Source organism: Taudactylus pleione, unplaced genomic scaffold (assembly GCF_031769625.1).
Source record: "Taudactylus pleione unplaced genomic scaffold, aTauple2 ptg000722l, whole genome shotgun sequence".
Taxonomy (NCBI): Eukaryota; Metazoa; Chordata; class Amphibia; order Anura; family Myobatrachidae; genus Taudactylus; species Taudactylus pleione.
In genome coordinates this window covers 1,737,571-1,751,737 of record NW_028285124.1, presented here as the reverse complement: position 1 = coordinate 1,751,737, position 14,167 = coordinate 1,737,571, and the positions used below count along the sequence as shown (strand labels likewise).

At 42.8% G+C, this 14,167-nt stretch overlaps 1 protein-coding gene across 1 annotated transcript in view; it reads left to right on the top strand.

Moving 5' to 3' along the window:
* FAM219A (family with sequence similarity 219 member A) overlaps nt 1–13,035 on the top strand; it is a 125,872-nt gene extending 112,837 nt beyond the window's left edge. The window contains exons 4-5 of the mRNA XM_088456851.1: nt 3,923–3,977; nt 8,772–13,035. Of these exons, the coding sequence (XP_088312977.1) occupies nt 3,923–3,977; nt 8,772–8,930 (214 nt within the window). The 3' untranslated portion in view covers nt 8,931–13,035. The remainder of the gene's footprint in view (nt 1–3,922; nt 3,978–8,771) is intronic.
* Nucleotides 13,036–14,167: the final 1,132 nt, after the last annotated feature.

The window sequence follows — 14,167 nt, the reverse complement described above, 5'->3', positions numbered from 1 at the left end:
CATATCTATCTCTATCTATCTCATATCTATCTCATATCTATCTATCTAGCTCATATCTATCTAATTCTCTAATATCTATCTATCTCATATCTATCACATATCTATGTATCTATGTCATATCTCTCTCTCTATCTCATATCTCATCTATCTATATATCTATCTCATATCTATCTAGCTCATATCTATCTAATTCTCTAATATCTATCTATCTCATATCTATCACATATCTATGTATCTATGTCATATCTCTCTCATATCTATCTCTCTATCTCATATCTCATCTATCTATATATCTATCTCATATCTATCTAGCTCATACCTATCTATCATCTATCTCATATCTATCTCTATCTATCTCATATCTATCTCATATCTATCTATCTAGCTCATATCTATCTAATTCTCTAATATCTATCTATCTCATATCTATCACATATCTATGTATCTATGTCATATCTCTCTCTCTATCTCATATCTCATCTATCTATATATCTATCTCATATCTATCTAGCTCATATCTATCTAATTCTCTAATATCTATCTATCTCATATCTATCACATATCTATGTATCTATGTCATATCTCTCTCATATCTATCTCTCTATCTCATATCTCATCTATCTATATATCTATCTCATATCTATCTAGCTCATACCTATCTATCATCTATCTCATATCTATCTCTATCTATCTCATATCTATCTCATATCTATCTATCTAGCTCATATCTATCTAATTCTCTAATATCTATCTATCTCATATCTATCACATATCTATGTATCTATGTCATATCTCTCTCTCTATCTCATATCTCATCTATCTATATATCTATCTCATATCTATCTAGCTCATATCTATCTAATTCTCTAATATCTATCTATCTCATATCTATCACATATCTATGTATCTATGTCATATCTCTCTCATATCTATCTCTCTATCTCATATCTCATCTATCTATATATCTATCTCATATCTATCTAGCTCATACCTATCTATCATCTATCTCATATCTATCTCTATCTATCTCATATCTATCTCATATCTATCTATCTAGCTCATATCTATCTAATTCTCTAATATCTATCTATCTCATATCTATCACATATCTATGTATCTATGTCATATCTCTCTCATATCTATCTCTCTATCTCATATCTCATCTATCTATATATCTATCTCATATCTATCTAGCTCATACCTATCTATCTCTCTAATATCTACCTATCTCATATCTATCTTTATAATATCTATCTATTTCATATCTCTCTTGTATCTATCTCATATCTATCTCATATCTATCTATCTCTCATATCTATGTATCTATTTAATATCTCTCTCGTATCTATCTCATATCTATCTATCGGTTTATCTATCTGTCTCATATCTATCTATCTCATATCTATCTAGCTCATATCTATCTATCTCATATCTATCTATCATCTATCTCATATCTATCTATTTATCTATCTATCTATCTCATATCTATCTATTTATCTATCTATCTGTCTCATATCTATCTATCATCTATCTCATATCTATCTCTATCTCATATCTATCTATCTCTATCTCAGATCTATCTAGCTCATATCTATCTATCTATCTCATATCTATCTCTATCTCATATCTATCTATCTATCTAGCTCATATCTATCTATCTATCTCATATCTATCTCTATCTATCTCATATCTATCTATCTATCTAGCTCATATCTATCTAGCTCATATCTATCTATCTCATATCCATCTATCATCTATCTCATATCTATCTATCTAGCTCATATCTATCTAATTCTCTAATATCTATCTATCTCATATCTATCACATATCTATGTATCTATTTCATATCTCTCTCATTATCTATCTCTCTATCTCATATCTCATCTATCTATATATCTATCTCATATCTATCTAGCTCATATCTATCTCTCTAATATCTATCTATCTCATATCTATCTATCATCTATCTCATATCTATCTGTCTCATATCTATCTATCTCTATCTCATATATATTTAGCTCATATCTATCTATCTATCTCATATCTATATCTATCTCATATCTATCTATCTATCTAGCTCATATCTATCTAGCTCATATCTATCTATCTATCTCATATCTATCTCATATCTATCTATCTATCTAGCTCATATCTATCTATCATCTATCTCTATCTATCTCATTATCTATCTATCTATCTATCTATCTATCTATCTATCTATCTATCTATCTATCTATCTATCTATCTCTATCTCATATCTATCTATCTATCTATCTATCTATCTATCTATCTATCTATCTATCTATCTATCTATCTATCTATCTATCTCTCATATCTATCTTTTACATATACAGATGTGTCCTCATAACAATTTTTTCCTTGCACTATAAACAGACCTTCTAGTCGCACCGTGGCGGTGACTCTAGCGCTGAGCATCTTTTTGAGTGACTTTTTACATTCAAAAGCGTATTTTTTGCAAAGTGAATCTGAATATATAGCACCAGCAGCTACTGCGGCATGCCGATATTCTGTGTGCGCCTGTATCTGCACGCAAAATGCTACGTTACAGTGTCAGTGGCTGTGACTGTGTATGAGACTGTAACGTAGCATTTCACATACAGATACACCCGCAGTCACACACACAATATAGGCATGCAGATACACCCGCAGTCACACACACAGAATATAGGCATGCAGATACACCCGCAGTCACACACAGTATACAGGCATGCAGATACACCCGCAGTCACACACAGTATACAGGCATGCGGATACACCCGCAGTCACACACGGAATATAGGCATGCAGATACACCCGCAGTCACACACAGAATATAGGCATGCAGATACAGCCTCAGTCACACACAGAATATAGGCATGCAGATACACCCGCAGTCACACACAGAATATAGGCATGCAGATACACCCGCAGTCACACACAGAATATAGGCATGCAGATATAGCCGCAGTCACACACAGTATACAGGCATGCAGATACAGCCGCAGTCACACACACAGAATATAGGCATGCAGATACACCCACAGTCACACACAGAATATAGGCATGCAGATACAGCCGCAGTCACACACAGAATATAAGCATGCAGATACACCCACAGTCACACACAGAATATAGGCATGCAGATACACCCGCAGTCACACACAGAATATAGGCATGCAGATACACCCGCAGTCACACACAGAATATAGGCATGCAGATACACCCGCAGTCACACACAGAATATAAGCATGCAGATACACCCACAGTCACACACAGAATATAAGCATGCAGATACACCCACAGTCACACACAGAATATAGGCATGCAGATACACCCGCAGTCACACACAGAATATAGGCATGCAGATACACCCACAGTCACACACAGAATATAGGCATGCAGATATAGCCGCAGTCACATACAGTATACAGGCATGCAGATACACCCGCAGTCACACACACAGAATATAGGCATGCAGATACACCCGCAGTCACACACAGAATATAGGCATGCAGATACACCCACAGTCACACACAGAATATAGGCATGCAGATATAGCCGCAGTCACATACAGTATACAGGCATGCAGATATACCCGCAGTCACATACAGTATACAGGCATGCAGATATAGCCGCAGTCACATACAGTATACAGGCATGCCGCATATAATTGTATTCAGCAGAAGCTGCTTTTGCATTGTATTTGCTTTGTGAATAGGATGCATTTGAAGGTAAACTGTTGCACAAAAAGACACGTGGCGCTACCAAGTTGCACGGTGCTCACAGGTTTTGTTTAATGCGACTTGTAGTGCACGGACGTAAGATATATGTGAACATATCTGTACATATATATACAGTATATATATATTTATTTTTTAGCTAGTGAGATCTAATGATTATCTCCTTTTTTATTCCCCACAAGTGATGATGATTTTGATATGTCCAGATACTCCTCATCAGGGTACTCCTCAGCCGAGGTGAGTAACTCACTACAGATATCACACCAGTTACTAAAATATGTAGAGATACTGCACTAATCACACTATACACTACTGTACACACACACACACTATACACTACTGTACACACACACACTATACCCTGCTGTACACACACTATACACTACTGTACACACACACACTATACACTACTGTACACACACACACTATACACTACTGTACACACACTATACCCTACTGTACACACACACACACACACTATACCCTGCTGTACACACACACACACTAGACCCTGCTGTACACACACACACACTATACCCTGCTGTACACACACACACACTATACACTACTGTACACACACACACTATACACTACTGTACACACACTATACCCTACTGTACACACACACACACACACACACTATACCCTGCTGTACACACACACACACTATACCCTGCTGTACACACACTATACACTACTGTACACACACACACACTATACCCTGCTGTACACACACACACACACACTATACCCTGCTGTACACACACACACACTATACCCTGCTGTACACACACTATACACTACTGTACACACACACACTATACCCTGCTGTACACACACACACACTATACACTACTGTACACACACACACACTATACCCTGCTGTACACACACTATACACTACTGTACACACACACACTATACCCTGCTGTACACACACTATACCCTGCTGTACACACACTATACCCTGCTGTACACACACTATACCCTGCTGTACACACACTATACACTACTGTACACACACACACACACTATACCCTGCTGTACACACACACACACTATACCCTACTGTACACACACACACACACACACACTATACCCTGCTGTACACACACTATACACTACTGTACACACACACACACACTATACCCTGCTGTACACACACACACACTATACCCTGCTGTACACACACACACACTATACCCTGCTGTACACACACACACACTATACACTGCTGTACACACACACACACACTATACCCTGCTGTACACACACTATACCCTGCTGTACACACACACACACTATACCCTGCTGTACACACACTATACCCTGCTGTACACACACTATACCCTGCTGTACACACACTATACCCTGCTGTACACACACTATACCTTGCTGTACACACACTATACACACTGTACACACACACACACTATACCCTGCTGTACACACACTATACCCTGCTGTACACACACTATACACACTGTACACACACTATACCCTGCTGTACACACACACACACACACTATACCCTGCTGTACACACACTATACCCTGCTGTACACACACTATACCCTGCTGTACACACACACACTATACCCTGCTGTACACACACACACTATACCCTGCTGTACACACACTATACCCTGCTGTACACACACACACACTATACCCTGCTGTACACACACACACTATACCCTGCTGTACACACACTATACCCTGCTGTACACACACACACACTATACCCTGCTATACACACACACGCTATACCCTGCTATACACACACTATACCCTGCTATACATCCATGCTGTACACACACACACTATACACACTGTACACACACACTGAACAGGAGACACTGTTCTCTGCTATATACACACACAGTAGATGTATTCCTGGAATACACAGCCCTCTAATGCTCCAGCTGTCAGTCATCATTTCCCCAGAGAAGGTCATTTTCTTTGAGCTGCAAATTTCCCAGCAGATGGGAGAGATGGGGCCGGAGACACATATAACATGGAGGAGATAAAGGTGCTGTTACACAAACCACATCCTCACATGGGATGTGTACTTACCTGCTTACTACTGATGTACTTACCTGCTTACTACTTATGTACTTACCTGCTTACTACTGATGTACTTACCTGCTTACTACTGATGTACTTATCTGCTTACTACTGATGTACTTACCTGCTTACTACTGATGTACTTATCTGCTTACTACTGATGTACTTACCTGCTTACTACTGACGTACTTACCTGCTTACTACTGATGTACTTACCTGCTTACTACTGATGTACTTACCTGCTTACTACTGATGTACTTATCTGCTTACTACTGATGTACTTATCTGCTTACTACTGACGTACTTATCTGCTTACTACTGATGTACTTATCTGCTTACTACTGATGTACTTATCTGCTTACTACTGATGGCCATTAGGGTTATAGGAGAATCCTCTGATAACATATATAATACAGGAAAAGCAGGGCAACCATCAGCTCACATTGTAGCCCATTGTGTATGTATTGTGTAACGTGTGACATTGTAGCCCGTTGTGTATGTATTGTGTAACATGTGACATTGTAGCCCGTTGTGTATGTATTGTGTAACGTGTGACATTGTAGCCCGTTGTGTATGTATTGTGTAACATGTGACATTGTAGCCCGTTGTGTATGTACTGTGTAACATGTGACATTGTAGCCCGTTGTGTATGTACTGTGTAACGTGTGACATTGTAGCCCATTGTGTATGTATTGTGTAACGTGTGACATTGTAGCCCGTTGTGTATGTATTGTGTAACGTGTGACATTGTAGCCCGTTGTGTATGTACTGTGTAACGTGTGACATTGTAGCCCATTGTGTATGTATTGTGTAACGTGTGACATTGTAGCCCGTTGTGTATGTATTGTGTAACGTGTGACATTGTAGCCTGTTGTGTATGTATTGTGTAACGTGTGACATTGTAGCCCATTGTGTATGTATTGTGTAACATGTGACATTGTAGCCCATTGTGTATGTATTGTGTAACGTGTGACATTGTAGCCCGTTGCGTATGTATTGTGTAACGTGTGACATTGTAGCACGTTGTGTATGTATTGTGTAACGTGTGACATTGTAGCCCATTGTGTATGTATTGTGTAACATGTGACATTGTAGCCCATTGTGTATGTATTGTGTAATATGTGACATTGTAGCCCATTGTGTATGTATTGTGTAACATGTGACATTGTAGCCCGTTGTGTATGTATTGTGTGACATTGTAGCCCATTGTGTATGTATTGTGTAACATGTGACATTGTAGCCCATTGTGTATGTATTGTGTAATATGTGACATTGTAGCCCATTGTGTATGTATTGTGTAACATGTGACATTGTAGCCCATTGTGTATGTATTGTGTAACATGTGACATTATAGCCCATTGTGTATGTATTGTGTGACATTGTAGCCCATTGTGTAACATGTGACATTGTAGCCCATTGTGTATGTATTGTGTAACGTGTGACATTGTAGCTCATTGTGTATGTATTCTGTAACATGTGACATTGTAGCCTGTTCTGTATGTATTGTGTAACATGTGACATTGTAGCCCATTGTGTATGTATTGTGTAACATGTGACATTGTAGCCCATTGTGTATGTATTCTGTAACATGTGACATTGTAGCCCGTTGTGTATGTATTGTGTAACGTGTGACATTGTAGCCCATTGTGTATGTATTGTGTAACGTGTGACATTGTAGCCCATTGTGTATGTATTGTGTAACGTGTGACATTGTAGCCCATTGTGTAACATGTGACATTGTAGCCCGTTCTGTATGTATTGTGTAACGTGTGACATTGTAGGCCATTGTGTATGTATTGTGTAACGTGTGATATTGTAGCCCATTGTGTATGTATTGTGTAACGTGTGACATTGTAGCCCATTGTGCATGTACTGTGTAACGTGTGACAGTGTAGCCCATTGTGTATGTACTGTGTAACGTGTGACATTGTAGCCCATTGTGTATATATTGTGTAACATGTGACATTGTAGCCCATTGTGTATGTATTGTGTAACGTGTGACATTGTAGCCCATTTTGCATGTATTGTGTAACGTGTGACATTGTAGCCCATTGTGCATGTACTGTGTAACGTGTGACATTGTAGCCCATTGTGCATGTACTGTGTAACGTGTGACATTGTAGCCCATTGTGCATGTACTGTGTAACGTGTGACATTGTATCCCATTGTGTATGTATTGTGTAACATGTGACATTGTAGCCCATTGTGTATGTATTGTGTAACGTGTGACATTGTAGCCCGTTGTGTATGTATTGTGTAACATGTGACATTGTAGCCCGTTCTGTATGTATTGTGTAACATGTGACATTGTAGCCCGTTGTGTATGTATTGTGTAACGTGTGACATTGTAGCCCATTGTGTATGTATTCTGTAACATGTGACATTGTAGCCCATTGTGTAACATGTGATATTGTAGCCCGTTGTGTATGTATTGTGTAACATGTGACATTGTAGCCCGTTGTGTATGTATTGTGTAACATGTGATATTGTAGCCCGTTGTGTATGTATTGTGTAACATGTGACATTGTAGCCCGTTGTGTATGTATTGTGTAACGTGTGACATTGTAGCCGGCATTGGTGACGCATATTGTACATTGCAGGGTGGCGCTGCCTAAAGGTCTTGCGTTATAAGAGCCGTGTCTGCTATAAGACAGAGGGGTCTGTATTGTTCTTATATTGGGGGTTGTTGTGATCCTGAGATAACTGGGAAAGGTGGTGGGTGGTGATTGGCTGTTCCTGGCGCCTTATTGCTCAGGTGCTGGTGACACCTAACATGTCCCAGTATGAGTTGCCTCTGGGTGGTACTGTGGGAATGACTCACAGCAGACGGACAACCGGCAATGATCTGTTCTGACCACTGACGTGGCGCTGTGCCTTTGCCCCGCTATCGCCTTCTGTTTATCACTGTTGTGACCGGTTATCTGGCTCCACCTGGAATCCTGACTATATTTCTTCTCCTCTACAGCAGATCAACCAGGACTTGAACATCCAGCTGCTGAAGGACGGCTACCGATTAGACGAGATTCCAGACGACGAAGATCTGGATCTTATACCCCCAAAATCTGTCAACCCCACCTGCATGTGTTGCCAAGCCACCTCCTCCACCGCCTGCCATATCCAGTAATGAGGGAGGGGCCACGGGTTTGTGTGTTCCACGATAACTGTAAATCTTAACAGCCATTGCTTCCTCCTATGGTAGGACACGCACCTATTTGTGTTCATGGGGCCAGGAGAAACCAAAATGTCTATTCTCTTATTTTATGGGATTCCTATTGTGATGCCATCGGAAGAGTGGCCGCTGAGAGGGATACAAGGTCCATCTCTGGTCTCCAGAGCTGCTAATCATAGGACACCTCCAATAATCTCTGGCGAACACACAGATCAGTCTCCGGAGAGAGAGGCGTCGCGGTGGGTGGAGACATCTCGTGTCTGTAGATCTGAGGATATGACGCTGGTTTCCTGTAGACGGGGAGGGTCACGTGTCAGTGTAGATGCATCATAACATACGTGGGGTTCCCGCCATGTGCCGGATGAGGAACACGACTTTAGCAATATCATGTAGCATTAGACGAGGAAGAGGAACTGTATTTATATCCCCCTCCATGTTCTGCTCTTAGTGAGAGTGCTGAGCGCGGCATACATGGCGTTGCCCAGCCTCAGCCGCGTCACACTACGTATATACGATATAATGTTCTCTGTCAGCTGTCGTGGCAAACTCATCCATATTATAACATACAGGACATAATCGGACATCGCTCAGAGACCTCACATTTAGGGATGATATTGTCACCTACCACAAATGGTCACTTTACCTTCTGCAAAGCCACGTTCCACCGAGTGCTGCCACCGCTGTAAGGCTGCAAATGTGTATTATTACGTGTGATGTGTGTCTGTGTTCAGCGCTGGGGAATCTGCGGTTTTGGACTCCCCCATAATCCACTCCTTGTTAGGTTTCTTCTGTCTCCCTATTTTATGTCCGTATTTTATAGAGACAATACCCCCAAACGCCGCATACACTCTCCGCCATCGCCCCCCCTCTGCTGCTCCATGTGTATCACCCTCGTGTAGTATAGTGTGAGGCACCCACCCCATTGCTGTGAGGGTGGGAGAGGGCTCTCTGAGGAAGGTAGTATTTTGCATGCTGAACGCGTGTGGTTAGGTTATCGGTGTATAAAGGTTAATGTAGCGGCAGGATGGTAATGTGTCCGTTCTGTAATTACACACCAGGCCCCCATGCGTAGCTCTCACAGCATGGAGGCCGTCCCGGCACTAGAGAGACATCCCCATGTAAGTGTACAGACAGACAGAGACATTTCACCTGTATAATATATAATATGCACCCACGTACGCGTGTTGTGCCTGCATAGTGCCGGAAATGGCCCCTGTGACCCCAGCCGTGCCGCATGCAGTCAGGTGATGGTCGTCTCATATCGCCTCAGGGATCCTGGACAAAGACGCCTGGAGAGATTCCGCCCCTATTATATTGTTGTTCTGTTTTGCACATTTACTAACATTCTGGTCCAACCTCTGACCTCTTTACAGCCCCCACCTCTATCAGTCACCTTCTCTGTTCCCCTCCTAACTTTCTGATGGGTTTGGTCTTATTTATACCTTTTTATTTACAGCGAAGACCGATATTACTGGTGTCAGTGTTGTGCGTATTTGGGGGAGATGTAACAAGCCTTGGGGGGGAGATAAAGTGCAGAAGTTGCCCAAAGGAACCTATCGCATCTAACAGTCATTATTTATTTGGCAGAGTCTATGAAATGACGGCTGCTGATCCGAGGCTTGATACATCTCCCCCTTAGTCTGGAACTACGCCTCTCAGCATTAAACTGCAGGACGTGTCCCTATGAGAATATTGCCGGAGATCTGATCTCGGCCAGCTGAGAGTTGCTGAGTGAATCGGCCGTTCCCCCTCCATACAGAAGACCCCTGTAAATGCTGCTCGCCCACCCCCCTTTATCGTATTACAATAATCTTGTTCCGCCCCATAAAATCTTGTTTCTGCACAAGAGGTTGTCCTCGGGCCGCCGCGCTTTTCCCCTCGTAGAGCCGCGCAGCCTTGGCGGAAATCCTGACGCACTTTAGCAAATAGACTTTGGATCCACTGCACTTCGCAGGGACCTGGGCTTCATAAATATCCTTCTATAGCTTTCATATGATTGTCCTGTGATGTTATACGGCATCTTCACTGCCCACGGGTTCATACACGTTTAAAGACCTGCAGATGTCAGTGTTGCTGCTGCTGAGGTTCCAGAGATTTAGTCAGTGACTAAAATATCTCTGTATACAACATATTAAAGAGGAGGAGCCTCAGGACCAAACACTGTACAATGAAAACAGTGTGACGTCTACATTGTATTTAATGTATCGCCATAATTCCCACTCCTAGCGAGCAGCTCCCCCGTTACCTGCATTGCGGCAGCATATAATGGGTGATAATTCCCGTGCCATAAGGAAATACAGTAATATTGTCATTATGTAGATTCTGACTTTCCAGTGGAAATCTCTGATCATGTGTTAAACATGTTGATAATTGAGGCTGGTGGTGATGTATCACAGTGCAGCTCTCTGCAGACAGGGTGGAAGGTTCAGCACTAAGGAGGAGAACAGCTCCCTCTTACTGCATGTACTAGCCTAGAGCTGCCACCAGGGGGTGACACTGCCCCATCTTACTCTACAGTACAGGACCCCAACTATTCTTGTGAGGCTTTTTGTACAGCAAAGGATCTGACTCTCTGCTCTGATGTTAGTCCCTTGGCAATATTACAGGACGCCAAATCCACCCTGAGAGCTGTAATGGCTTCTTCTGGCGAGATGGTATAGGGGCAGAGCCTCCCTGTCAAAAGCCAGTAACTAAGTACACAGGCACATGGTGGCTGGTGTAAGACTGAACGGAGAAGAGTTTTGATATATTTATTGATAAATAGCTCATTATAACGTGGTTGGTACAGAAACAAGTGGGTGACATAATTCTGACCACCATGAATTACTGTCCATGTATAATAATAATTTTCCCCTACGGAGTGTCTGGGGTGTGCATATAGCTACTCAGAGGATCCTTCTTACATAGGGGACACCATTATACATACCCGGCGGTGAATTGTAAAATATATAATTGTGTAATACAATTTTGTTACAGGATCACACATTGCTCAGTAAACGTTTGTCACAAGATGGCATGTTGCAGAGAGACGCGTGTGATGTTCTGCGTTTGCACTTGTGGTTTTTATTGTTATTATTTTGGTACATTGTTGTTATAAGGTGATGCTGACCAGTGCCATATTTCACAGGAAGTTCTGCTGTAACGTGATAAGTAACTGGAAGTTGTAGCAGTGACTGGAGTATCGGGGTGCAGAACCCCAGTGTGACCTGTAATAAATTGGCTGGATTGATTTTTGGGGTGCGCATGGCGTAGTATTCATTTCAGGAATACCGAGCTAAGTGATCGCATGCGCGAGAGAGTGGAAAGGCAGCAATGCCACTGACATTATATACGCCGAAATATGGGGTATACACAGAGACACTGGCACCCCTCACCCTAATATCTATGTAGGGTCCCCTCTAATTTGTGTCACTAGCTCCTTTCTTCTCAGTCTCCCACCATCACTCTACAGTGTTACAGTATATTACCTGGGGAATGTCACTGTTACTGGTGGCGTTAGGTGACTGTTACATAGTGTATACGTTAGTCACAGCCGGAGGGTCCCCTGAACTAATCTCATGGTCTCGGGCAGAGAATGACAGTCACACAGGAGAGACGGCCACTTAGTAATTCAGTCTCCTGTCGCGTAGTCTCAGCAGATGGCCGCGTAGTACCCTGGGATATAAGTCACGTCTTTTTCTTTATTTCTTCTGTACATATGATTTTGATATAACTCACAATATGTTTTACCTAATAAAAGCTGGGCCATTTCCCAGGAGGCCGGAGACCATCTGCTCGTCTTAAATCTACAAGATTAAAATTATTATTGTGGACATAAAGATTTATAGCCTTGTCCGGATTTGAGGATTTCAGCAGTAGCTTCGCTGTCTACTTATTATAGTATTCAGCTTTCTGAGCTGGTTACATTTATACATCAGTCATTTTCTGTGTTGTTTATTTCAGAGTTGTTTTCAGTTGTAGGGGGAATCTCCTGCCCCCGACGGGGTCTCAGACCCATTACTTTCTTCCTTCCATCCAACCTCTCATTCCCATTCCAGCCTCCCACCTGGGCTCTCATCCCCATTCCTTCCATCCAACCTTTCATTCCCATTCCAGCCTCCCACCTGGGCTCTCATCCCCATTCCTTCCATCCAACCTCTCATTCCCATTACAGCCTCCCATCCGGGATCTCATTCCCATTCCTTCCTCCCGCCTGGGCTCTCATTCCCATTCCTTCCTCCCACCCAGGATCTCATCCCCATTCCTTCCATCCAAACTCTCATTCCCATTCCATCCTCCCTCCCTCCCTCCCGGGCTTCTATTCCCATTTCATCCTCCCTCCCGGGCTCTTATTCCCATTCCAGCCTCCCTCCCTCCCAGGCTCTCATTCCCATTCCTTCCTCCCACCTGGGCTCTCATCCCCATTCCTTCCATCCAAACTCTCATTCCCATTCCACCCTCCCTCCCAACCGGGCTCTCATCCCCATTTTATCCTCCCAACCGGGCTCTCATCCCCATTTTATCCTCCCAACCGGGCTCCCATCCCCATTCCAGCCTCCCACCTGGGCTCTCATCCCCATTCATTCCATCCAACCTCTCATTCCCATTCCATCCTTCCACCCGGGATCTCAATCCCCATTCCATCCTCCCAACCGGGCTCTCAATCCCCATTCCATCCTCCCAATCGGGATCTCAATCCCCATTCCATCCTCCCAACCGGCTCTCAATCCCCATTCCATCCTCCCAATCGGGATCTCAATCCCCATTCCATCCTCCCAACCTGGCTCTCAATCCCCATTCCATCCTCCCAACCGGCTCTCAATCCCCATTCCATCCTCCCAACCGGGCTCTCAATCCCCATTCTATCCTCCCAAATGGGCTCTCAATCCCCATTCCATCCTTCCAACCGGGCTCTCATCCCCATTCCTTCCATCCAAACTCTCATTCCCATTCCATCCTCCCTCTCTCCCGGGCTCTTATTCCCATTTCATCCTCCCACCCGGGCTCTTATTCCCATTCCAGCCTCCCACCCGGGATCTCATCCCAGTTTTATCCTCCCACCCGGGCTCTCATCCCCATTTTATCCTCCCAACCGGGCTCTCATCCCCATTACAGCCTCCCACCCAGGATCTCATCCCCATTTTATCATCCCAACCGGGCTCTCAATCCCCATTCCATCCTCCCAACAGGGCTCTCAATCTCCATTCCATCCT